General features: G+C 39.5%; 1 protein-coding gene across 8 annotated transcripts in view; it reads left to right on the top strand.

Annotated features, from left to right (window-relative positions):
- The window catches only part of LOC130265261 (transducin-like enhancer protein 4), a 97,413-nt gene extending 70,421 nt beyond the window's left edge, over window positions 1–26,992 (top strand). For all 8 annotated transcript variants that reach the window (XM_056514216.1, XM_056514212.1, XM_056514211.1 and 5 more), the window contains 12 exons: window positions 13,226–13,345; window positions 13,848–13,901; window positions 14,548–14,700; window positions 15,898–16,030; window positions 16,310–16,503; window positions 16,695–16,771; window positions 19,804–20,053; window positions 21,140–21,387; window positions 22,284–22,431; window positions 23,057–23,207; window positions 23,540–23,616; window positions 25,251–26,992. In XM_056514216.1, coding sequence (XP_056370191.1) covers window positions 13,226–13,345; window positions 13,848–13,901; window positions 14,548–14,700; window positions 15,898–16,030; window positions 16,310–16,503; window positions 16,695–16,771; window positions 19,804–20,053; window positions 21,140–21,387; window positions 22,284–22,431; window positions 23,057–23,207; window positions 23,540–23,616; window positions 25,251–25,358 — 1,713 coding nt within the window. In that variant the 3' untranslated portion in view covers window positions 25,359–26,992. The remainder of the gene's footprint in view (window positions 1–13,225; window positions 13,346–13,847; window positions 13,902–14,547; window positions 14,701–15,897; window positions 16,031–16,309; window positions 16,504–16,694; window positions 16,772–19,803; window positions 20,054–21,139; window positions 21,388–22,283; window positions 22,432–23,056; window positions 23,208–23,539; window positions 23,617–25,250) is intronic.
- Window positions 26,993–27,966: the final 974 nt, after the last annotated feature.

Genomic DNA, 27,966 nt, shown 5'->3' with positions numbered 1-27,966 from the left:
CTCACAACAGCCCTGTAAGGAAAAGAAACGCTCCCTAGACTTCTGAAATTATCCTGCTTTTAGAGATAATGAACTGAGGCATGAAGAGGCTTAATTGACTTCATGTGATCGGACAAAAGAGCAGATTATGAAACCTACATTTCCAAAATATAAACAATTTTCCAACCTCCCCACTCTTAGTTTTTAGCTGAAGCATCAGTGATCAAGATTTCTTTGTGATCCATCTGTACCTAATTGTTCCTTTTGAAATCTCACAGGGGATTCGAGTCCCGTTCTTGGCGAGTATGTGCATGCTTCTAGTTTGACCACTCAGTCCTTTTGAGCAACTTCCAGGTTCATTCTGCATGTTTTTGCAGAAGACAAGTTATGGTTGAATTTTCGTCCTTCTGGCTCAATTATATTGCTTCTGTGTTTCTGTGGCTCCTTCCACACCAGGTTGTTGGACACAGGACGGGAAGGGACACTGAGCAAGTCTGCAGATGATACAAAACTGGGAGGAGCTGTTGATCCCTCGAGGGCAGGGAGGCCCTGCAGAGAGACCTTGACAAATCAGGGGTCTGGGCATCACCAACCATGAGGAGTTCAACAAGAGAAAGTGCTGGATTCTGCATCTGGGATGGGGCAACCCTGGATGTATGGACAGACTGGGCAATGGGATACTGGAGAGCAGTGCCATGGAAAGGCACCTGGGGGTCCTGGTCAGTGGCAAGCTGAACCTGAGCCAGCAGTGCTCTGGAGCCAGGAGGGACAGCCCTGTCCTGGGGGCATCAGGGACAGCATCACAGCTGGGCAAGGGAGGGGATTGTCCTGCTCTGCTCTGAGCTGGGGCAGCCTCACCTCCAGTGCTGGGGGCAGTTTGGGCACTGCAATATGAGAGAGGCATTAAACTACCAGAGAGTGTCCAAAGGAGGGTACAAAGGTGGTGAAAGGCCTTGAGGGGAAACTGTGTGAGGAGTGACTGAGGTCTCTGTTCAGTCTGGAGGAGACTGAGGACAGACCTCACTGCAGGTACAACTTCACTGAGAGGGGAAGAGCAGGGACATGCACTGATCTTTTCTCTGTGCTGACCAGTGACAGGACTTGAGGGAATGGCCTGAAGTTGTGATGAGGAGGGTTTATATTGGCAGTCAGAAAGAGGTTCTTCTCCTGTGGGTTGGGCACCAGAACAGTTTTCCAGAAAAGTCACAGCACCAGCCTGACAGAGCTCAGGAGCCATTTGGACAGTGCTCTCAGGCACATGGTGTGACTCTTGGGGATGGTGCTGTGCAGGGCTGGGGCTGGATCTGATGATTCTTGTGGGTGCCTGACAGAGCTCAGCATATTCTGTGATATGTGGCAGTATCAGCAGAAGCCACAGCACTGTTGGGAGGGTCATGGCAAGGGGAGTTTGTGTTTGGTACTGTTGCTCACAGCTGTCACAGAGCATGTATGCACTATGCACAAAGCACAGTGCCGTAGCCTCCGGGTTAGTGTTAGCCCATCTTAGGATGGAGCAGCAGTGACTCCAGACTTCCCAGCACTGTGCCTGAACTGTTCCTCGGGTTACCTCCAGCCCAGGGCCACACAGGCAAAGCTTTGCCACTTTCTGCACATGGAGCGAGATTGTTCAGCCGCAGATAAGGATTTGGGCACAGTGCTCCACTGTGTTAGCAAGGTGCTCAGCAAGGTCTGCTGCACAGCTGGAGGACTCTTCCAGACTTCCTGCAAGGCTGCTGTGGGGAGCAGCCCTACAGGTGGATGTGGGAATGTGATTTTTGTCAGTGGGGAGAGCATGCAGGCAGGGAAGAAGGATTCCATCTCTGGACTGGAACTTTGGATACATTTGTGTGTGCTGTAAAAAAGTTTGTTAATGCTTTCTTACTGTAAGGGCTCCATCTGGTGCTCTAGGTGTCCTTAAATGAAAATTTGCATTTACTGTCAGAACTAGAGGCTATGCACAGTGAGCATTCTGGTGGTCTTATCCGTCACAACAAGTAATGAAAGCTTGTCCTGCGCTCGTACCCTCTAATATAAAAGGAACAGGGAAAGGCAGTGAAACAAAAGGGGGCAGACTGAACAGGTTCAGAATCTATCCCATATTAGCAGGAAACAGCAGTGAAGACCCACTTTAAAATTCAAGATTTTCCATGTTAAAACAGGATTTAGCTTATTACTAAGAGTAAGCAAGTTAGCAGTGCAAGGATACTCCAGCAGCTCAGGTGTTGGTCAGTAAACAGTGGTGTGACTTCCAACTCAGCCTCTTAACTTCTGGCTAAAGACATGCTGGCAGTGCTCTGTGTACTCAATGTAAAGCCCACTCACTCTTCAAATTTGAAGATGATGTGTGCAGAGATCATCATTGTAGTCAAGCCTTGCATTAGGAAACACTTTGCTAGCTATTCTGACTAGTGCTTTGAAAAGGAATGATCTTGGCAAGCTGTTATGGAGAAGAAATGCACGGACAAACTGTTGTAATTTGAGATTTAATAACTTCCCAACAGAGAAGCCTATTTTATGCCATCCTGTGCATTCATCCTAGCTCCCTTTTAGCCTTCTCACCTGGATCAATCTTTACAACTAAATTCATTCCTGACTGTGCATAAGATCAAGCTGCCTATTTAGGTGTCCTTTAAAGTGTGGGTGTTGGTTTTCGCTGTACTCCAAAGCAAGTAAAAAAATGCTTGTCTGCACAGTTTCACCCAGTCAATGGGTGCCTAGAGGAAATTATATGTATTGAAGGAGCCTGTGGAGGTTTTCCCTTAACCCTGTAATTCCAGCTTTTATAGTGCTTCTTGCGCCTTTGATCTCTACACTCTTAATTGGCTCACAGGGAGATTATTTACAATCAACAAGGAAAGTACCTTGAACTTGTCATTTTAATAAACTTGTTACTTGCCAGCTTCTCTAGAGGCATCCCACATGGAAATAAATGTCTTTCATTTTGTTTTATAAATAAATTTTTAAAATGGTTTCCTGGAACCTTGATGAAATATCAGGTCTTTTCAGATCTAAACCCACACCATAGGTATTGCTTGGAAACGTGCTTGGTGTTCTTTAACATACTTAATTCTAGATTAGAGAATATAAGACTTTTTTTGAGTCTGCTGTTTCTACCAGCTCATTTCTAAACCGTTCAAAATAAAGAGCCTGAGCATGTATGGTATTTTAAAAACCTTTCACATGAGGTTTTTAAAACAGATCAATTTCAGCATTAGAGTGTTAGTAATTCAGGAAAGGAAAATTAAATTCAGGATTGTGTAGCTGTAATAATAATGTATTATATCCGTATTCCTTGAAAATGGTTGTAACAGTAGAGTTTAACCTAGTGAATTACATAATTCAGGAGCATTTGCCAGAATGCTGTTTTAGGGATTTTACTGTAGTCTTCCCTTAAAAGCAAGTTGGAAAGATGGATCGTATTATGAAATACTTAAATGAGAGACAAGAGTCTTCAGAAATTACCTAAAATAACTAATTTGAATAGAAGGTCATGTGCATGCATGCCAAGTTAATCACATTTAACTACTTGGCAGAGCGCAGGAGGAGTACAAGAGGGAGATTTTTGCTTTTTCTTTTCTCTAACCTGAATTAAAAATGTATTGGCTACTCATTGCTAACATCAAAACATTTCCAGCTGCCTGAAGTCAGTATTTGATTGTGCTTTTAACGTTTAAAACATTAACAGTGTGACCTATCTAATATTAATAATGGAAGGCCCAGAGAAGTAAAAGCTACTGCTACTTCTCTTGGCAAAGCTCTATGATGTTCATGAGTTGTAATGCATCTAAAAATCTGGCAGAAAGGACCATGTGTTTTATTTTTTCAGTCTTCAAAAGTAGGTGTTATACTTAGGATGTGCTATTATATACTGATGTAACTGCTTTAAGGCTGACTGCAGAATCTGTGTTCCCACCACTCCTCCATCCATTCTGCTTTCAGAGCCCTTGATTTGAAGAGTGAAACTGAGGACCATTATTTTTGCAGCAGGCTGTAGTCCAGATTCAGAGTAGTGCACAGTAGGCATCTAAAGTTCAGCACATATGTACATTCCTCTGATTTCTTTCTCTGCTTTGTGACTTCTGTAAGATCAAAGTGTGTGCCTCAAATCTGGCATCTGCTCAAGTGCTTTCCTGAATAGGAAATGGAACAATTTCCTGAACAAGAGTCTTGGGAACACAAGTAAGTGAGGGTAGATGAAGTGAGGCAGATATAATGGGCTAGGATATTATTTGGGCAGAGAGGAGAATAGTATATTTTTTTATGGAAGATACTTTTAATAGATGGTTAAGAGAATGTTTTGTTTCAGAATCAGCATGACCTGGAATCTGCAAACATTTAATAGCACTCAGTTATGTTTAATTCACCCCCCCCAATTAAGGGTTTGATTGGATAATGAAATTCTGTTTTCAGTGGATATTTACCAGTGGCTGTGGCTTCCTAAATTATGTAGGGTACTAAAAAAACAGAAAATAAATCAAGTCTTCAGAAGCCACAAAAAATCTAATAGAGAAGGACCAAATTGCTAGTCTCTTGCTTAATACCTGAGAAAAGCATGTGAATGTGTTTCTGCTGACAGAAGCAGTCAGGATGTGGAATGAGTGTTTCTCTTGAATTTTAGGGGGCTTTTTGTAATCATGGTAGCATTTTGAAGACTGTTTTTTTGCCCATCACTTTTCTACTGATCAAGTGAGGAACAAATAGGATTAAAAATAGGGATAAGGGAGGTAACTAGTCAGAACATGTGGAAAGAAATCATCAGCTCTATTCGTGAATTATTCAGTTAAAACAATAATTTGTTTTGTCTTCTTATCATCTCCTAGGTCATCTCTGCAGCAAAACAACTATAAAATCCTTTAGAGACAAATAAGCAGAAGGGAAGAAAATGAAAGTATTTTTCCCTGGAGGGTTGATACATATGGATAGATTGGAAAGGAGCAGAAATGTGAAAACTCAAAACTACTGTTTTTGCCATGAATATAGCCTTTTGTGAGATGTAACCAAAACTGAAAATGTAGGATACTGGGGCACAGTACCTGATGGAAGGAAGCAAAATTGAGTGTCTTGTGGGACTGTCTTCAGATGTGATCTCTGTGGTTTTAAAGCAACAAAAAAGAGGTTCATTAGCACTGGGTTAGATCCTTCTGTTCAAAATGGAGAATAGATAGGAAATGTAAATCCCAGGAGAAAGTTATTAGGACCTGTCACATGAAAACTGAATCCACTTAAATATCCCTGGAGAAGGCAACACTTAAAGCCTGATCATTGCTGCTTGAACATGGGAAATCTAGGGGGTGTAGATGTGTGTATTTTTTACCTCCTAACTTTTGTTGCCAGTACTGAAGGGATTTTTATAACCCTCGTGCCTCGAGACGCTGCAGGAAAGTGTTTGCATCCATCTTGGCTCTGTGCCTTACAGTCCATTTTAATCACTTTGCAAAGTGGAAGGATAACAGTTCTACCACAGTGCTTGGTCTGAAAAGAGGACTCTGAGAGAAGCTCAGTTATTCTTCAGAGGGATTTCCTGATTCTTGCAGGAGCAGAGTGTAAAGCATACTGACACAAGCCTTTAATGGCTATCATAAAACATTCCCTCTGTAGTGTTTTTTAGAATTCTGAAAACTAACCAAGTATCCTTGTGTATTCTGTTTAAATGCAGTTGCTGTGAAAACATAATTAGTGCTGACATCCTGGAGATAAGTTGGATGTTGGGAATTTTTATGCATGTCCATCATTGGCTTTTGAAGAACACTCATGGTGTGCTGCTGCTTTTCCTTGCCTCATAGCATCTCAGTGACTCAAAACCTGTAATGCAGGCTGGTGGCTATTCTTCTCTCTCTCTTTCATGGTGGTGAGCCTACAAGTAAATTGCTGTATTGAATTATCAAGCTAGTTGAGCTTTTTCTCCTACTCTGTGATTACATTCTTTCCCTTCTCTTTCTCCATAGTTAACTGCCCATACTCTCTATTTTCTCTTTATGTTTCTGTTTTGTTAGAACTGCTTAAATTGTTTCAGGTCTCTGCTGAAGGAAATAGTATGAAACATCAGTAACTGGAACCCCAAATAAATATTTGAGAGAGCAGTACTATAGTTTCACATTTCCGTAGCACTGCTCAGTTTCTCAGGTTTCCAAAGATATTTACTCTGAATTCTTCTGAATTTCTGTAACTTGATGATCTTTGACCCTTCCCTTTAAGTGACTCTGATTTTGGCTGAAGTAACATTTAAAGCCTTGCAATCTTTGATAATCAACATGCAGGTGTCTTGGATTTTCATTTTTTACTTTCTAAAATGCCAGCAGGACATTTTTTTGGGGTAGCATCTCCAAGCTTGTGATGTTGGAATGCTTCTCCTTTCTGGGATCATTAGGATTGATATTCCTTTGCAGACCGGATTTTCCCTACTCTGTTGTCTATACCAGATGCAATTTGTGCCTTAACACCTTCTTGCAAATCTTTTCACTCCATCTAAATTGCCTACTCTGCTGTGTTCTGAAGTATGTATTCTTATTTTGGGGTCTGGTCAAGGGAGGAGATAGAATCACAGGGTGGTGAATGGAGAGAGTGGATCAAGTGAATTGCTTTATAGATCGAGTAGAGGAGGATGTTTGACAGTGCCCAGGTTGTCTTACTATCAATTAAATTCAATGTTAGCAAGTAGCAAAATGTGTGTGAGAACATGCTTCTTAGTAAATGTAATTTGTGAACTTCGAGGCTTCTGTAAACCTATCAGAAGTGTTTAACTCTTTTTCCTACCATCTGCTTTTTTTTCTTTTGCTCCCTGCTGAAGCCAGGTGCTGTGTTCAAACTGTTCTGCTTACCAAAGGGTACTTGTTGCTCTTGGCACATTCGGTTTCACCTTTTTTACCTTCATGTGCCCATGCTAGGATAAACTTTAAGTTAAACTTGGCCTTCCTTTTTTCACTTCCATCTGTGTTCTTCTACTGCTCCACTTGGTGTCCTAAAGCTACATTAGTTCTCCCCATCCTGCTGACCCTCACAGTGATTAGGCCTTATGTGTGTTACATCCTTCAGCCAGTGATTAGTGGAGAAGCTGTATTTTAAAGGATTTGTTGCAAAAATCCATCTGTGAAAGACTAGCCAGCAGACCTCACCATTGCTTTAAACATCTACTTTTCTTGTCACCAACATGAACCTGTACACCAGGAGGGGCCAGAAAGTGTCATTGCATGCTAATAGGATTATACATCAAAATTGCTAGGTGTCTTCAGCTGTTGCTGTGTGGGCCTCTCAGCTTTTCCAGCAAATTGATAAGTATATGTTGAAATACAACCGGAATTAATGTGTGCAACCATAGTAGTTTATTGCTTCGTTTTATCACCCATTTCATAGCATCTAGACTTTGATGCTTTTAATTAGCTCAGATTAAACACTCCAGTGGTACCACCAATGGTAAGCACATCACGTAACTGGAAACAGTTACATGGGCATTTTTTATGTAGTTACACACACATATACATAATATACACATACATCTCTATTTCTTTTGACATAACGCTTATAACACTTGGATTTTGAAGACTGCTGACCTTACATGTTCTCTTTATTCTGGATTTTTTATGGCCTTCTTGCTGCTCTTGCAGGCAGCACTGCACATCTAGACTTTGATGTTTTTTTATGGCACTCTTATCCTCTAATTAACTTCATTAATTTTGCAATTAGTGAAGTTAATTAGTGGTTAAAAATGCTATATAAAACTTCAAAGTTTGCATTTTAATCATAGTTTGTATTAAAAATAATTATCACATGGTTGATTACAAAACTCAGTGCAGTTAGCTCAGACTGGGTCATGTGATGTTAAAATTGGATTTGTTCTGTATCTTTCCTCGCTAGTTAGTTGCATTTTTCACTGGCAATTACTGAAGCTTTGTCTGTTATCAGAAAATGCAGCCATAGCGAAAAGGCAGTGAATAAGACAACAACAACAAAAATTGATCATGGTATGGCTGAGTGGAAGTTAGGTTTTAGTTTGAGCGAGTAGAGAAAGGCTGGAAAAGGAGGACATGAAAATGTTAAAGAAGTCCACCATGACCAGTGAGTGATACATGTGGGATCAACACTTGACTACCAGCCTCCTCTAATGAACCAGAAGAGCTGTGGTCCAGGTTTTACTGCCTGACTGATCAGCCTGGTCATGACCCACTATGTAAACCTTAAGGTAAGGGTATGGTAAAGAAAATCTGTTTGCCTAAAGGCTGCAAAAAGTGTGCTTAAAAAATTAAAGCAAAGAGGATAAAATCCATGTCCATCCATGCAGATACTGGGATGTAGTAATAAAAATAATAGTAATATTATAATAAATAATAATAATAATAATAATAATAATAATAATAATAATAATAATAATAATAATAATAATAATAATGTCAGCAACAAGAGGGCTGTGTAAGTATAGGTGACTTCAGGAAGCAGAATCCCTATGCAAATGCTCCATTATGGTATCTGTAGATCAACCCACAGCATTTCACACTGTCATCCTGAGTTTAATCAAAATATCTGTGCATATAGATATATGTAAATGAATTCATTTGTTAAGCAGGTAGATGGTTGTTACCTTAGAAGCCCTTAGGCTTGCTTTGTGGGAGCCCTTGGCTGCAGTTTCCTTCCTGAGTACATGTTCTCTAGGCTGTATTTGCTTTTAGTTTTTAGGACTGCCTTTTTTTCTTCTGCCTTGGTCTCTCATCTATCTGGGGGACATCTCCCACCTCATGCCAGAGCAGTCTTCATCTCACCCTTAGGGTGTCAGAAGTCTTAACCCTATTTTTTTTTTTTTTTCTCCACTTCTGATTTAAGCTCACAGTGTTATGTAGCCTAGTGCTCCAAGCCCAAACCCAGGGCAGTGCCCAAGTCCAAGCTCCAGAGCTGGCCCTTCCATCTATAACATCAGCATCAGCCAACAAAGCAGCATTACTGCCTGGAATTTCCCTGCGATGCATATTGTATCCATTTTTATAGTTTCTTTTATACTTTCAACAGTCTTTATAACAGCTATAATGTCATTCAGATAATTATACTGTAATTGACCTTAGCGTTGAGCATCCTTGGCTTTTACTGCAGTTTGCTTAATACTTCAGTATGGTCAATTATCTTGTAATTCCCACTTTGTTGGGAATTATTGTTTTAATTATTCCACTCCAAATACATCATTTTGGCATAGTAGTAAGGGTACACTGGGGAATGGTCATACTCGTGAATGCTTTAAAGAGTTACCAGCTTTAACATGTAGGAAGGCTTTTCATCTTGTCATCTCTAGTCATTACTTTTAACACTAATTCCATTTAATTATCACTTAGTATGCTCAGGCCAGGTCTTATCTGGAGAAGTCAGCATATGGGGAGTTGGGGCTTGCAGCAGGATGGCTGTACAGTTTGATTTATGATTTCCACACTGATTTCTGCCACATTACGCTGTGAGCTATCTTACATTGATGCAGCTAAATTCCAGTGGAAGGCAGAGGTAAAACTGATTGTTTTTTCCCTAGCAATTCGAGCTATTAATTATCCCAAGCAGACAGTGAGTATACTGGTGAGAGTTTTATGGCTGCATAGGAGGCTTGTGTGGCTCTCTTGATACTGATTTAATTTGCACCTGTGTGGCACTGATACTCCGCCAGGAGCAGCGCCCTGATGGTGTTGGAGAGAAAACAGCATGGTCCTTCTGGTGGGAGACCATTTCAGTTATCACTGTGCTCAGCACTGGCCAAAACAGAGACTGAATCATAGCATGCTGTGCTCTATAGCCTAGTGCAAAAAATACTGTGTGTCCAGCACTAGAAAGACACTGTTCCACTTCCTAAGCAAATTATGTGAACATGGTGATGTGCTCGGCCTTTCTATAAATGTTCATTGTTTTTTGTCAGCATTTTGTGGTGTATTTACCATGAATAGAAATGTTCTACCGAAGCAGAAAATGAAAAACTGGTATGTTTTGCTCAAATACAAACTAAGTGTAACCTACTTTCACCAAAGAGTACTTTTTCCCATGTCTGATATAATTATTACATGTGAGCAAACTCAGCATTGTTTAGTAGGAAAATGCTACTCTTTTAGTAGATTAATGCAATTTATTGGAAGAAAACAGCAGTGTAAAAAAGACTTCATTTCTCTATAAATTTTAATAGTTGCAAAAACAAGGACTCTGGCCCATTAAGTTACAGCCTGCCAAGTCATAGTGCTGAATCACTTCATTTCTCTAAGTAACTATCCTATTCCAGCTTCTTAAAGGCAGCTGTTAGGAGAGCACTGATGTTTTAATCAAGGAATAGGATAGAGTCTGTCAGCTGAACAGTGTATTTTAATGGGGTTTTCTTTCACAGTCTGCAAATCTGAGGACCTCTCTTGGAGTTTGTGGACTCGCACACTCAGGAACCTAAGTGTGGGTGGGTACAGGATTATTTGCAGGAATCTGATGTCAGTGGAAACTGTGAGGATGTTGTAACATCCCAGTATTTCTCAATGAAGTTAAGTCCTTATTAGTGGTTATAGACTGAAAAGCTGTTCCAAACAATGGAGGGAACTCAGTATGAGTAACACTGTTGTCTCTCACACAGTGAACATTGTAGGCATTAGGTCTATAGGGAGATCTAGACCATAGCTCATTGTCTATGTATGTGACTTATCTTTATTACTTAGCATAAGAAATCAATTTAGATCTGTCAGCAAAAGTAGCAGAAATCCATGCCATGAAGTCAGTGATCTTTACGTGGCAGGTGCATTTTATGTTGAAGGGAAAAGAAGGCAGTTCTGCAGGGGTATTGCTAGGCTAGTTCCATGGCAGGAAAGGGGTGTGACAGCTAAAAGTGGGAGTGTTTAGATTTGTTCTGTAGTAATTGACTGGTGAAGCAAAATAATGTCAGTCCTAGTACACTGGCCTTATTTCAGATTGGGAAGTGAGGTTCTGCCTGCTGTCAGTAGGTGAATTGTCTCCATTTTTTCTGCTAATGTCAGGTGAGAATATCATATCGGTATAAGGTCAGATCCGTCATGCAATAAAACCATTAAGCAGTATGCATTGCCCCAATGCCCAATGTGGTGCTCATCCTTTAATGTGCTAGTGATAATTAGCTACTTTATCTTTCTAGTAGGGACTTTCAATTTATTACTTTATTAAGTAGTGAAACCAAAGATTAAAATGGTATCTATAGCACATAGCTAACCAGATTGTGAAAAATTGAAACTGTATGGTTTCAAATTTATGAAAACAAATTTCTGTTTAAATAAGTGCAGTAGTTTAATTCTTTAGACACCACTTTAATTTGTAGTTTATTGGTGATTATTTTTCTTCGTTTTAAAGCAAATTGCTTTCTGTAGGGTGAAGTTGAGAAATATTGAATTGAATTCACATTACAATCTACTGCCTTCCAAATTGTAAATGAATATAAATGTAATAGGAACATAGTACAAAAATATTTTGTGAAAGACTATGCTGTATCATTGCAGAAACAAATTTTTCAAGTCATCAATTCATTTAATGTTGTATTTCTATTTGGCCTTTATGTTGAGGGCTTCTGTACCCTGGCACTGCTGTCTCCAAATGTCTTAACATGTGTTGTGGCTTCAGAGCAAAAAGTAACTTTGTTAGTTTGCATTATTTGCTATAATCGTTGATTAATGATCTGCCTTAAACTAAATTAGTATTTTAAGATGTATTTGCACATGGGAAAGGCACAGGCTGTGCCTTCAATTCTAGCTTTGTTCTAAAATTTTTATTTCCACTCAGTATTCTTAGAGGGTAATTAAGAATTACCAGTCAAAAATATGGATGATTTTTGCAAATTCTACCACTGCTGCTGTACTCAAGAACTGGAAATTTCAACAAAATGGAGAGGAGGACTTGTGTCCCAGTAGGTAGTAATATTCTCTTGCATGACTTGGTCAATAACCACAGCTTAATTTCTATGGTTAAGTATTCTTAATCCTTAACAAATCTTATAATATAATAAGGAAAAGAAGAAATTCTGTAATAGTGATGGAACAGAAGTTATTCAATGTAAATGCTAATTTCTTGAATTCGTGTTAATAGCTACACTGAAAACCCCCAAACCAAATTCCTGTGTTGTACAGTTTTATGTGGAACAGCAGCTGTCCATCATGCATGGAGGAAATAACCCCAAACAAGTGTTTCTGGATGAATGGGAGGATCTAAAATCCATCAGCCAGGAATTCTTTGGTTGCTCCTCACCATCCCAGAAAAAAACGAGGACAGGGGTGGAAACAGTCAGCAGGATTTCAACTGACAATTATTTTCATCTCCATTGCTGTCATTTCCAATTCTGCAAAAAGCCTGAACACATCCTTACTTATGTACGTTCAACCACTGACTTCAGAGTGAGATAAAGTTTAGTGCATGCTTAAATGCTTTCTTGAACTAGGGCCAAAAGCTGCTGCTGCTACTAAAATCGGTCCCAGAGGGAACGTTGCATCTTTCATTGCTTCCTTTTTTGTATAAGAAGATACAGGCTCCACACAGCTTTGGAAATATGGTAGAATTTGATAAATGCTGCCTGCCTTGTTTAACGGAGTAGAGTGGAGTTGTTGGATGATAGTGCATAAAGTACCCATTATCTTCCTTTCTCTCCTGTCCATATGTATGCTCTTTAGCAATCATTACTAGGTGAGAACTGTAGAATAGCAAGGGAGTCACTGAGCCAGTCTCTGTTTTGTTTCTGTCTGCTGCAGGCATAGCCTGTAATTGTAAAAGGGAGCAAAATAAAATGAGTTTGGGTGTTTTTTCCTGTTCTTGCCTGCTTCAAAACTGTTCAGAAGCTTGCTTATTTCTTTGGTAGAAATCTTCATTCAAATGTTTGCTGAAGTGTGACTTGCCTTGAGCCTCTTTGTTCTTTTTGATTTACACAGGCAAACACACACACATGTGCAAATACACACCCCTCTTCTGGGACTATTGACTTAACCCTGGGTATTTGTAGAGGAAACAAACCAAAACAAGACCAGTGCACAGTATTCATAAAATACATCCCATTGGCAGTGCAGAGAGCCACTATGACCTGTCAGTTGATCACCTTTTTCTGTCTCTTGCAATACATAGTGCAGTTTTTGGTACAAGGCATTTGCTGGGTTGCTGTCTCTGGTTAAAACCCAACCTGTGCTGTTGTTCTGTGAGAACAGCTCTGGATCATACTATCAGTGTAAGATGTATTGAACAGTAGTGACAATGAACCACTGCTGAGAATGAGGGCCTGATGATGCTTTCTTCTCTTTTTGGACTGCAGAGCTCTTCTGTATCTCCCTCAGCCAGTTTCAGAACAGCAGAAAAGCACAGAAATTCAACAGATTATTCTTCAGAGAGTAAAAAACAAAAAACAGAAGAGAAGGAAATAGCAGCTCGTTACGTGAGTAGATTGTCTACATTGTGCATTGTTGGACTTCAGTGTTCCTCTTCTGATTTCTACTTCATAACTAATTTTAAAATGAGGGTCAAATTTTAGCTATTTTTTACTGCCTACCTCTAGTAGGATTAAGCATTTTGGTGCACATGGTTGATACTGTTTTTAACAATATAAATACAAAGCACCTGAAAGTTGTGTGACAATAGTGCTGAACTTTAGTTAGGCTGGGACTTGTTAGTGAAGTCTGTCTGGACTCCACTTCATAGTGCAGTACCACTTTGTATGAAGATTTTCATCCTGTGTCCTCCGCCAATTGAAAACTGGCTATAATTGTGGCAGCCCCATAGATGACTGAAAGACTTCAATTGCGTTATCACATAAAGTTTGGTAAAAGTGAATGGTACACTGCAGATTTGTGAGCAGCTGCCCTCTGTTTTCATAGTTATTAAGAGACATGGGGATATTAAATAAAATTTTTTTAACACATTGTGATTTGTCATTGCAGGACAGCGATGGTGAAAAGAGTGATGACAACTTGGTAGTTGATGTTTCCAATGAGGTATGCACAATGGGTTTATTCTACCTTACAGAAATGGTGGTGAGGGTATCTTCAGTGTTTTCTGTGCATATTGATTTTATGAATATGATTATGGCATTTGCCTTCATAAAGGAACTAGAAATGCCTGAGGGAATCCAGTAGTATTCTCTTCCTTTAGAATAAAAATCAGATCTGAAACACTTACTTCTACAAAGTACTTCTTGTTTCTCCTTTGAACAAAAAGTTCTCTTGAGATATTTGAAGCCAGCCCAGCTCAACAGAGGGGGGGTGCAGCTTGTAAGAGTGTCTGTCTTTTCTTCCACTTTGGCCATGACTTCATGTGTGAACCTTATCAGGTCTGCTAAACACATTAAATCTTTTTAGTCTGTCACTTGAAAAAAGATACTTACTTGCCTATTTCAATATCCATAGATTTTTGGCATTATTTTTCGTGACTTAATGGCATCAAATTTTAAGGGTTCTTTAAAAAAACCAAATCGTCTTTCATTATCTCTCAATTTCACAATTGTATCAGCTAAATCAATTAAGAATGGAAGGAATATGTCACTTCCTATGACAGATCTTCATTCCAATTTGAGAACTGCTCAAGACAAGAACTAGTGGCTAGTATGAAGCTTTTATGCTAACCCATATTCCTGATATTTAGGATCCTTCTTCTCCCCGTGGGAGCCCTGCACACTCTCCACGGGAAAATGGCTTGGACAAGACTCGACTGCTGAAAAAAGATGCACCAATTAGTCCCGCATCTATTGCATCCTCTAGCAGTACTCCTTCCTCCAAATCCAAAGAACTTAGCCTTGTAAGTGCTACAAAATGCTTCTGACCCCTAGTCATAGGCTGAAATACATGCTTACTGGATTTATGTCTGGAGACAATTCATATTTCCACAGCTGTCAATAAAGCACTGTGAAGCATCAATTTAGTATTAGTTTAATTTATCTTTTCGGGGGTCTAGTGAAATAATAGAAAGTCCACAGTCTTTTTTTGGGATGGGAAGAGGTTATTTTCAGTGGTGGTATGAGTAGATGATAGATGTGGTGTTCTGAGAGATATTTTTCTCCTCCCTCATATGAAGAACTGTTATTCTGAGAATAAATAAAAGTACACAGGGGTTTCTCGAGCTGTTTTCCTGTGCTGTGGTTTACAGCAAATTCAGTTCCCTGCTTGGATGTGATTTGGTTGTTAGCTTTGTTTGAATTACCAGGCTATATACAACAACAATAATTTTTATTTTCTATCTAAAAAGTAATCTGTCATTTACAAGAGCCTTCCTTGACTTGCATCACAAATCATAATGCAAAAGAAAAGAGCTGCCTGCAAGGGGTGTTCTTTCCTTTCCTGTTTGTGGCCACAATTAATCACCTACCTGGGCTGCACAGTAATTCCCTTCTTGGTTCTTCACAGGATAGGGTATACAATTATTTAAAGAAATAAAATAAATAAAAAGAAGGCTTAAAGTGAATGTAGTGCTCAGGAAAGGTGATGGAATGACAGGTTCAGACCTGGGAATCAGTGGTGTGTCTGATGAACAAGCCTGTCACAAGAGCAGCACTGCACAGTTCCTGACTTTATATCTGTCACTGTCTTCATCCTGTGTTTCTTGCACCACACTTGAGTATGAGTGGTTGGTCAGTTCAGCAATTTTTTTTCTGCTCCTCTTGTCCATCCCTCACAGAAAATTATAATGGGAGCAGGTCCACAAGCATAGTGAAACCACTGACAGATTTCACATATGCTTTCAGTTGTCAGAGGGCAATGATTTTCAGTCATTTGCCTCATTCTCAATCATACAGATTCTCCTGATGAGAAAAGCTGTGAAGGCTGTAGTTAGTTACCAAAGCCATTCTGTCATTTTCAGTGTCTTTGCGTCTTCTCTTCATTGCCAGGACTGTTGAAACACAAACCTAGGAGATAAATATCACTAATATCACTAATCACTAGCTATAAAGAGAAAATAGTTTACAAACTGTCTTACTTTTTCCGTCTTGGTGTTTAGAACGAGAAATCTACCACTCCTGTGTCTAAATCAAATACCCCAACTCCACGGACTGACGCCCCTACTCCAGGCAGCAACTCCACTCCCGGACTGAGGCCAGTGCCCGGCAAACCCCCAGGTGTGGACCCGATAGGTTAGTGTCCACGCATTTTGGTGGTGTGAAACAGTGACCATTTGTCCCTTGTCAGGCTCCCTTTAAATCTGTAATGATAAGTCAGTGTGTTACAAATGCTTAACTGGGTGCTGAATTGGTTCTTCAGTACTGTAATACAGTGCTGTGTGGCTTTCCTTGGCTGCCTGGCTGGTTGGTTTGGGTTATTTGTGGGGTTTTTTGCAGTTTTCCAAACTCATGTTTCATGTGATGGCTCTAGAATGCCTCTGTGACTTCTCACTTTCCCATCTCTTCTTATAGCTTCAGGTTTAAGGACACCTATGGCTGTACCATGTCCTTATCCCACTCCATTTGGTATCGTGCCACATGCTGGTATGAACGGGGAGCTGACCAGCCCTGGAGCTGCCTATGCTGGTCTTCACAATATTTCCCCTCAAATGAGTGCAGCAGCTGCAGCAGCAGCAGCAGCAGCAGCTTACGGGCGATCTCCAGTGGTAAGTGTTTGCTGTTAGAGCATTTAGCTTTGAGATCTGTTTGTATTAAATATGAGACCTGTGGGGTTAACTCTAGTTCACTCATTTTGTGGTTTGGGGAGTGTGCTATGGAGAACATGAATTAAACAGTTCTCCTTTGCCTCACTCTTAACTTTAATACACCTTTTTGTTTTGCTTGGGGAAAACTATAGGTTGGTTTTGATCCCCATCATCACATGCGAGTCCCAGGCATCCCTCCTAATCTCACAGGCATCCCAGGAGGAAAACCGTGAGTATCAAACATTCTGCTTTAAAAGTCAATCATGTGTTGGAAGTCATTGCTGGTTGGAATTCCCCTTAGCTGCTGAGAACTATTGTATGAATAGAAGTAAGTATAGCTATTCAGCAAGAGCAGGAGAATCACTGTGTAATCTTAAAGTTGCATTTGTAAATTTGTTTTGAAGACTAATAGCAGTTGACATGGACTGGATGATACAAAGTAGAGGAGACAGAAATAAATGGAAAAAGGAGATGAACTTCAAATCTGACTGGTTGGTCGTTTATGGAAATGCAAGCTGGAATGAGATCTCAGCTTTCCATCTCTACTGTACTCTGCTTCTCAGTTTAAAAAAATTATTTCTTTGTTCACAAAAGCCTTGCAATTACTTGCAAGCTTAGCAGCTGTGTGCAGAAAAAGGAATACTGAAATGTTTTGTTTGATTGAAAATACTGGAAAGAATTATTTTATGATAATACTCAGATTCATCCTTGATGGAACTGACCCGTATAATATGACCTGCTTTACCAGGCTTTTCGTGGTGTGAGCCTTGGAAGAAAAATTACAGAGACAAAGAACCCTCTGCTGACATTCCTCTTGAGGCAGAGAGGAGAAAAACTAAAGCAGCTGTACAAACTGGGATCGTATTGATCCAGATTTTCTTTAAGGTTCATCCAGTCCCAATTCCTTGTGGCACATTTGGGAGGCTGTGACCAGTTCATACTGTAAAGTTTGACAGTGTTTGTGCCAGCCCTTCTCCAGCTCTTTCATGTGTGAACGTGTTTGCATAGGATTGGATGGGGTTAGTCACACACTTGGATTTGTGTGAGTAAATGCATACACTTAGCTGCCAGTGGGCTTGCAGACACCCAGGATTAACAATATGGTGACAAGTGGTCAGGCCTAGTGCCCATAACACACATCACACAAATCATGAGCCAGGCCCTCATCTCTTAGGCATCGCACACCGGTAGCCACAGTAATTTACTTCTCTGCTAGTTGTGCCATGTGTTAGGTGAATGCATAAGGCAGGTGTGGAAGCTGATGTACAGCAGCTTGCAGACCAGCTGCTTGCATTAAAAATTCTGTGGGGCACAGATCTTCATCCATTATATACAGTGGGCTCTAAGAAATGTCTTGATGCAATGTTCAAATGCTCTCTGGATTTAAGTTCATCCCTGATGGAGTCAGTCACCTGGAAAGAAGTGTCTCTGGATCTACTAGGCTTTGCTTGCTGTGGTGAGAGTAATGGCAATTGCAGGGGTTCAGAGACCTCCGTGCTCACGTCTTACTTCTGTTAAAATTGAGGGGAATAAAACATGAGGCAAACTGAAATCAAATCACTTAAATTCTGGTATATCTCTCCAAGATTTTTAAATGTTATTGGTCTGTTGATGTCTGTTTTAAATGTTTAAATATAACTGTCATTTGTCTACCAGAGGGCTTGAAACTTTTAAAATCTGTGGGGTTTTTAGCATGATTGTATTGACTTTTCTTTATTTTGAGTGTGATAATTGTCACACCTTCCAGGATTGTTATTTGCCTTATATGGAAATTTGTGTAAATTCTCTGCACTGTTGAGTGTCCTGAAATGGAGTGGGCAGCATATGGTACATTTGGGATCTGGGTCTTAATAGCAATTTTTTCACTTTGGTATTATATCAACTCTTGAGTATTGCACAGTGTATAAATACTGAAAGATAGTATATAAATAGGAAAGATAGGTAATGCATTTTGTCCCACTGAAAATTATTGATCTAGTGTTAATGCATTGTGAATCTTAAATGACAAATTCAGTAATTTAATTGTGAATACTGCCTTCTATAGTCACTTTGAAGTATCAAGGAAGTGAACTTACAAGTATTCTCATAAAACAATTTCTTTGTGAGCTCGTCTCATCCCACCATTGTGACAATAGATTTTTTGCGAGCATTATGTTGATTTTTTAGGTCTAAGAAAATTAAAGCCTTCCATTAAGCAAACCTTGGTATGTATAGGTAAACCCTCTTAAAAATGTTGTGCTGTTGTAATAGATGTGGTGTATCAGGTAGCATCTCAGAACAAGGCAATTTCACAACCTAACTGTTCTGCCTGGAAAATGCTTTGAGATAAAGCTGTTGATAGGTTATTCACAGGTGGCATAAGTGGCAATCACAGAACAGATTCTTTCTCAGTGAGAGGCCTGATTTTGGCGAGAGAAATTCGGATCTGTAGCAGTTGTGTCAAGTCCAAAAAAAAAAAAAAAAAAAAATCCAAACCCAAAACAACCCACAAAACAAAAAATTCCATTGCCGTGCATTTTAGCTGTTCTGTCATGTCAGCTGTCAGCAACTGTGCCTTGAGGACTTAACTCCTCAGTGCTGTGGAGGTTTCGCTGCGCCCTTAGGTACAGTGCTGAGCAGTTTTGCTCAGGGCCCTGGGACCCACGGTGCATTTGGGACAGACTGGCAGCAGTCCAGCTGGAGCTGCCACGTAAGAGTCAGTAAAGCGAGCAGCCAGATGTCCCCTGGCACGCAGCTGCCCACCATGCTCTGGCAGCAACCAGCCAACTATTTCTGTCTTCCAGGGGCCCTGACCCGACCTGCCTTCCCTTCTCTGCATGCAGTGATATCCACATCCAAAATTAAGGGTGGTGTCATATAGCCTCACTCATGCCAGAAACCATCATAATGTGAGTCGTAAAAGCTCATTTGATTGGTGCTTGACTTTTCACATTTAAAGCTGAGCATCTATGTTTGTGCCATGCTATAGATAAATAAATATGTTTTTTCCTTACATTATTAAAATACCTGATACCTCAACTCCAGTTGAGTGGAGCATGGTGCTAATGTGGTGGTCAGTCCCCATATCACCTTTCACTTAAGACTTGATGATCACTGAGGGTCCCTTCTAGCTCAGAATATTCTGTGAAATATCTGTGAAAAAATGCATCTGAGCACACAACCTGAATACCTGAAGTAGAAGCACACGTTTGATTCTTTTTTCTTAAACAGGCTTGAAGTAAAATCCTTTAAATCACACCCTTAAATTTTTTTTTCCCTCAGAGCCTACTCCTTTCATGTAAGTGCAGATGGCCAGATGCAGCCAGTTCCCTTCCCCCCTGATGCCCTCATTGGCCCAGGAATCCCTCGCCATGCCCGTCAGATCAACACCCTGAACCACGGGGAAGTTGTGTGTGCAGTTACCATCAGCAACCCCACCAGACACGTCTACACGGGTGGGAAGGGCTGTGTCAAGGTTTGGGACATCAGCCACCCTGGCAACAAGAGCCCTGTGTCTCAGCTGGACTGCCTGGTAGGTGAACAGCAGCATCCAGCACTGAAAGGAGATAGGATGTTGTGTTTAGATTGCAGTGATACCACTGAGGTGTAAAGGGCAAGTGGGTATTTGGTTTCTGTCATGGTATCACAGGTTGGTATTGCATTTGTAATTCTGTTGTTTCTATTAGAGCTGAGGTTGAAATATGTTCCTCACCATACTTGTGGGCTTTTTCCCCCCACAAAGAATCAAAACAATTTTAATATCCTAAAATCGTGGTAGGAGGAAAGATCAAAGGCAGCACAGCAAATATTGTTTATAAACTTTGACATTTGCTGGCAATCTTACAGCTTGTTGATACCCTATCATGCTAAAAATTGCTGTCTTGCAGCTGTATTCTCTACGAATATTTGGGGATTGTGTCACATATTTTGTGTCTGTGTATGTGTATGAATGCATTGACCTGTCTTATTGTGGCAATTAAAAATATGCCTGAGTGTTATGCACAAATTATTTGAATGTGCAAACAAGATGAACTATTGTTAGCAGCTTTCCTCTTGTCATTTACCAGTTCTTGGTGAGATGATGCTGCTTGTTACAGAGGCAGTAAAATGAGAACTATGCAGCACGTGTAGACTTATAATGAATTGCTACACAAGTTGCTACACAAAGGAGGAAAATTGCCCAAATATTTTCCTCTGACATTCCCTATATGGTGGCAGCAAGTCTCACTGGAATGGGAAGGGGGAAAGTGTGCAGGGAATTTGGTACTCCCCCATGCTGAGAGGTTAATGTGCTGAAATAAACAGAGTATGAAAATACAACTTTCTACACCAGCTGTCAAATTCAGCTATCTTGAATTGTTTTGGGCTGGGTTCAGGTCTTTGCATTTTGATGCTAATTAAGATTAAATATCTCTCACTGCTGAATTTTGTAGATCAAGTTGAAGTACTTCCCTAATGTCATGTAATTTTCTGGCATTAATACACTTTATCATTGTCATAAGTATAAATGGCTCATTAAAACCAGGAGGGAATACAATACTTTTATGGATTTCTGCTCTCATGTTAATGCTGTTTTCTTTCCTCATGAGTAATCTCTTGATGGCTTCTGTCTCCACAGAACAGAGACAACTACATCCGTTCCTGCAGATTGCTCCCTGACGGCCGCACCCTGATTGTTGGTGGGGAAGCCAGCACATTATCCATTTGGGACCTGGCAGCTCCAACTCCTCGCATCAAAGCAGAGCTGACATCTTCTGCTCCAGCTTGCTATGCCCTAGCTATCAGCCCTGATTCCAAGGTTTGCTTCTCCTGCTGTAGCGATGGCAACATTGCAGTGTGGGATCTGCATAACCAGACTTTAGTAAGGTAGGTCGACCAAAGTGGATCATCTGGTTCTGGAGAATTATTTAGACACAGCTACAAATGTGCTTTTGCTTATATATTCTATTTTCTCCATGCATAGATGCTTCCAGTATTTTGTTGTTCAGCATAGGCATGGTAATACCTTGACAAAAGTGTCTATGATTATTTATAGGTTTGAGAGTTTCGTCATTCCAGGCCTTTTGATCAGCCCATAACTATAGTTCCCTAAATATCAGCTGATGTCAATACTGCTGTAGCTTCCTCGAACAGATGATTTTATTTGTTTCCGTGCAATATGGTGCTCTTACTCTAATCTCTTTAATCAGAGATCCAACAAATATGTCTTGGGTGAAGGCATGTGTAAATTACTGCATTGCACACTTAGCCTTTCAGGAGTGCTCGTTGGTGCTCAACACTGACAGACAGTAAGTTAAGAGCTGGTCACACCGATCCTCTCTGGGCACTGCACTGTGTATATGTTGTGACATGTAATATCAATGTTACATGTAAAGTCAGGCTTCTACTACCTGATGTTGCCATTTAGAGTGCTTTTTTTTTTTTTAACTTCATGGGTCTGCACATTTTTCTTAACCTAAGGTAATTTCGCTTTTCATGCTACAGTCTTCTAGGGAGAATAACTATTTTAAGTTGAGTAGTGGGTATCACACAGCCAGCAGCAAAGATTACCAGAGTACCTAACTCTTTTAAAGTGTTCCTTTTGAAATCACATTAGCTGTCTGGCCTGATTGCATCATAAATTCATCAAAAAACTCACATGATTGTCCCAGAGTTTGTATTAGTCTGGGATTGCTATTGGAATCTAAGTTACAGCTGAGGGACTGGAAGAGGTATTTTGTATTATTGCCCAAAATGTACTGATCTTCTTTTAATATTTTCAGGCAATTTCAGGGCCACACAGATGGAGCGAGCTGTATTGACATTTCTAATGATGGCACCAAATTATGGACAGGAGGTCTGGACAATACAGTCAGATCCTGGGATCTCAGAGAAGGGAGACAGCTACAGCAACATGACTTCACATCACAGGTTCGGCTTTAGAACCTTTGGCATGTTAACAAAATTTTCTCATGATTTTTAAAAGCAGACAAAGATTTTTAAATTCTTTTTTTCTTAATAAGCAAAAGAAACAGTCTCAAGAAGAACTCCAAAGAATTTTTCACTTAGTCTCATATTCCATACTCTCATTTTTGTTCGTTTTTTTCTTGTGGCAGCTAAATGTCTATCTGGATTATGACTGTTTGACAGATTAGTACCTCTCCCATGAGAGTAATGGAGAATCAGTTTTATGAAACAAGTGCCAGATTAAAATGTCCCTGTCTGCAATCTGTTGCCATTTCTGTAGATGCTAGTTCAAAAATATTTTATGAAAACATTTCTAAAAGCTGTCAGATAAGCGTGGACATTAACTTTTATAGTTTGATTCAATGCTTCACTATTGCAGTTTTAATGACATTTAATAGCATAGTTTTGCAGCTGTGTTTGCATGAACAAATTTATCTTGATTACTGTAGTAATTGGATTATCATGTTTTTCAAACTGCAGTAGACCAAAACTGTGAGTTTGCATAGTGCTAACAGTGTAGCAAGGGTCAGTTTTGAATATCTTGAGCTCATTCCTTTACTGATTGAAGCATGTGCTGTGCTAATTACAGATCTTCTCACTGGGCTACTGTCCAACTGGTGAGTGGTTGGCAGTAGGAATGGAGAACAGCAATGTTGAGGTGCTGCATGTTACTAAGCCAGACAAGTATCAGCTACATCTCCATGAAAGCTGCGTGTTGTCACTCAAGTTTGCTCACTGTGGTAAGCAAATCTTTGTATATCAGTATTTTCCTTCATGAAAAATTAATTCAAGGTTACCTTTAAATGAAAGTGCAATACAGTTATTAAACTACAGAGTGTAGTTAAAAATTAGGTATTAAATTTAAGTATTAAGTTTATTTTAAAAACTCTATCTGACTGCTTTTTTCTATATACTGCTTATTTTGTGATGGAACATTGTAGTGCAACTAGATGAAAATGTTACTGCTCTTCGGATATGTGTGAATGCTTTGTTGTTATGATCATCTGTTTCTTTTCAAGGTGAATTCCTTGAAAACAAAATGCAGCAATAACATTTAAACAATCTGTTGCAGGCAAATGGTTTGTAAGCACTGGAAAAGATAATCTTCTTAATGCTTGGAGAACACCTTATGGAGCCAGTATATTCCAGGTAATAATCTCCTGAAAGCTATTTTTCACATACACTACAGTGCAGTAGAGCTGCACATCTTAGGGTCTGTCAGTAGCCTAAGGAGTTTTCAGGTGGAAATGCAGCTTATTGCAGTAGCCCTTAAAGAGTTTGTCTGTATTAGAGATAAAAATGCTTTTGTCCTTTCTACTATTTCACTAATTCAGCTTTTACAATAAAGTAGCCAATCCAAAATTTAATCCAAAATTGTTCTTAACAATTCATCTTTCTCACCTTCTTCTGCATATTGGTGAAATACAGTACCCAAGTCATGCTGTTAGGAGAACAGTCACTGAAGGTCCAAAATGTAGCTAAACCAGTGGAAGTCATATTGAACATGAATATTTTTCTTGGATGGGATATGTTTATGGATTGGACCAGCAGACTCTTGAGCTGAAAACTGAAGTGATATGGAGGGGCCCATTTAAGTATAACTGGAAGCTTTAACCTATCTATAATCCCTCTGAGCCCAGTTTTGATGGCATTTCAGTGCCACTGTGAAAGAGTGGGTTTTTTGGCATGTCTTTTGGTTCTTTCACCTGCAGACACCTCTAGGTTGGGAATTTTTTTATTAAATTTAGCTGTTTAATTGGCTCTAGTTTAAATGAGCAGTCTCCTGTGTACTGCTGCCTGCCATGTCTCCACATTTGGAGACAGTGCAGTTTACCTTGACATGAGAAAGACAGGGTCTAAGCTTTCCTAGTAGGCTGGGAAACCAACCCCCACAGACAGCCCAAATCATCCTAACAAGAGGACTTCACCCTTAAAGGTGATGTTAAAAGCTCCAGTACAGCTTTCTTACTGAGGGGTAGATAAGGAAAATTCTAGTGCAATGAACAGAGGTGTCTTTGCCAAAACAGCATGGTTGGGAAGTGTTTAGCTCTTGTGATAACAGGCAGAAAACTATGTGGACATACATTATGTAAAGAAGAATGCACTGAAACAGCAAGGTAAATGTGACAATGCATACACTTCATCTTAGAACAGACACCAAGGCCAAAAGAGACAGAGCTACTGCATCATGCTATATCCAGTGTCCCATCCAGCTCCTACACACTTGTGTATCCTGTTCCACCACAGTGTCTTTTCCTAATTGCAACCTCTATGATAACATAAATTCCTTTATGCAATGCTTTTGTCTTCTTATGTTGGGAAAGTAGTGAGAGGAGATGCAGTTATTTGTGTGGAGTCTCTTTTATTCATACCTGTGGGTGGGTAGGGCTTTGAAGTGTTTCTCTGCATGAATTTCTTGTTTACAACAAAAGAAGTGGGAAGAAGATGGGTTTTCGTTCATTTTTATGCTAATCAAATGCATAAAATATTAACAAATGCTCATTCCTTCTAAAGTATATAGAAAGGACTACTTCTGTTTGTTTGATTGATAGATTACCTCTATGTCCATAGTATTCACTTCCCTTTCTACCACTGCTTTATTTTACAATAGATCTTTCTGTAGAACAAAAGTATTTTAAAAAAATTGCCACTATGGTACTGATACTTTAATGAGCTTTTCATGTATTCCCTATCTATAAATTCTTCCAATTAATCTTCAAGCCTTTCAGGATTGAAGGATTGGAAAGATGTAATTTTCTTTTTCCTTTTCTTTTTTCTTCTAGTCCAAAGAATCCTCATCTGTGCTTAGCTGTGATATCTCTGTGGATGACAAATACATTGTCACTGGCTCTGGGGACAAGAAAGCTACAGTCTATGAAGTTATTTATTAGAGACAAATCTGAATGCAGACAGAACTCCTTCTCCTAGCACTTTGCTGTATATTCCTTTTTTTTTTTTTTTTCTTTCTAAGCTGAAAACTTAAATGCTCATCACAGTTGTAGAATTTATTTTTACCTTTTTAACTTGCTATTGATTTGTGAATGTTCATTAAGAACTTGTGATACCAAATTGTCAGATATCTACTTGGAAGAAGATGAAATAAGCATACTTAATGGTGACCTTGACTCTTTAATTATATATTATAGCTGTAATGTATTTATTTTGTTTAAAGAAGGCTTTCTAACAGTGAACTGACTAAATAAAGCTGTCTGGCCCGGCTTTAGTTTTGAAAGATGCATCATATACTTGTGTTTTTGCAGGTGGATAAATTGGGGATCTTGGAGAAGGATGTTCAGGAGATACTTAAAATTACACTAAATAGACTTGTAGTTTCTATTTAAAAAAATAAACTTTGTTATATTTTTTAGTCCTGTTCTTGGATGAGACCTCTAAGTGTTATTACAGTATAATTATTTGGTGGGAAGATGCTGTATCTTAACTATTTTAGACAGTCTTGGAAACTTAGGAAATTGCAAACTGTAGCCAGTGATCTACATGCCTGTGATGAATGGCAAATTCAGTTCACATCTAAATTAAATTCACTTTAAGTAAGAATGTGCTAATTTATATATTTGCAATGTTAATATAGCATCTTGTGTACAGATTTGTTCTCAATGCTTTTCTGTTGATAAACATAAAGCATTTTGGTGTCAAGTTAGGTTTTTTAATATAAACACCTCTCTTTGTTATATTGTAGAGAGTACAATAAGTTGCCTCAAAGAATCACCTTTGTTACTTCTGGAAACTTTTGCAATGTTTCCTTGAAAATGGGGATATGTGTCTTTGGGCAATTTTTCAATTACAAGAGATTATGAAAAATATTTGATATGTTCTTTGGAAACTGCACTGAAATAAGAATGGATGCCTACCAATATACAAACTACAAAAAAAAAGCAATGACCTCTGAGGTAGGATTTACAAGAGTACTCATTCCGACATACAAAAAGGAATGGATTCTCATTGGGATAAGGACTTGCTTTGTTCGCCAGCAGTTCAATCCATGTCTTGATTGGATGTCCCTAAAACGGACACAGACTGAGCCATTGTGCCAGAGACAACGTGTTATCTTTTTATGTTGTTGTTGTTGCTGTTAAACTATGATCTGTGACTTTTTTTTTTTTTTTTTTTTTTTTGAATGCTTTAAAAAGAAATCTTTAAGTCTGTGGATCTGCTGATGTACAGTGCCTTTGCTGCTATGGATCAAAATCAAGAGACCCGTGTAGATAAATCTTATTGTATAAGTAGAAGATTACTTAATTTCATACTAGAAATGGATTGATGCTGCAAGTTAAAATGGACTGTTTATTGAAGTTCCAAATGTGGTAGCAAAAAATGGTGTCTTAAGTGCTTAGTGTTTGATGTCATTAACAGTTTCGTAATACTCTACATTGTAGAAAGATTTTGATACTAAACTGTGTCATTGTACATAGTTCTAATGCATTGTATTGACCACCAGTACTTCTATAATGGTAGATTATTGTTTGTGCATTCAGACTTTTAAGCATTAAACATAAGTAACTTCTAAGATGCATTTTTCTCTTTTTTCCTCCTCCCTCATTGTCGTGTGTGTGATAATCTCAGTCACACCTGCAGCCGTTCAGTCACAGAACACACCACTACAGGTACTTGTGGTTTTGCCACTGAAACACAATGTAGAGTTTCAGCTGAGATAGTAAAACCTGTGAATTTATAGTTTCTCACGTTACCTGACTGCACTAATTCTGAGCACTGGGAGGCATCAGGCTTCGCCTGTCAGGAGTTTGCCACTTCCCAATTTTGTGGTTTCCCGTCTGACATACCTGTGTTATCCCATACCTTGGGAGAGAGTGAAGTTGAGGACCATTACTGCTCACATGCCCAGTGAGTATGTGGAGCTCAGCAGGATTTTGGAGGGGTGTTGCCCTGCAGCATCACACCAGGGTTTCCTCATCCCGATCTAAAGTTTGTGCTCACAGACAGACTTCTCTCACTGATGTTTGGGTTTAGATCAAAGATTTAGCCCAGCTTCCATGGAGTTAATGAACACAAGTTAAAGTGAGCTAGGGCATGTTAATGCACTGCTGGAGAGGGGTGGGAGAGGGAAGAGTTACGTTGTCTGTAACCGGAAAAAAGGAAATGGAAGAAATCCAAGAGAAAATTTGAATTTTGTTTTTCTGTGACCCATTTCTGAAATGATGCTGTGCATGGTGGAAATCCCCAAGCATGCAAGCCTGTCATGATATGTCAGCCTGTGGTGACTGGTGGTACATGAACCCAAGCTTAGAAATATTTTGGGTGTTCTTGAAATATCAAAACAAGACGTAAGTTGATGAAGTAATTTACTTGTGCTCTGAGTGATTACATAATGCTTGTTGGAGGAGAGTGTAGAGGCAAGTTTCTCTCAGAGCTATCAGTTAACAGTGAAGAGTTTTCCAGATTTCTCCCAGAATAATGTAAGGTTTTACTTGTACTAAGGTTCTGTGCTACTTAACGCAGTAATGCTGCATAAAAGTAAACATG

The sequence above is a fragment of the Oenanthe melanoleuca genome, chromosome Z (assembly GCF_029582105.1).
Source record: "Oenanthe melanoleuca isolate GR-GAL-2019-014 chromosome Z, OMel1.0, whole genome shotgun sequence".
In the NCBI taxonomy this organism is placed as follows: domain Eukaryota; kingdom Metazoa; phylum Chordata; class Aves; order Passeriformes; family Muscicapidae; genus Oenanthe; species Oenanthe melanoleuca.
Note: the sequence above shows the minus strand (reverse complement) of the source record. Positions and strands in the feature narration are given on the sequence as shown.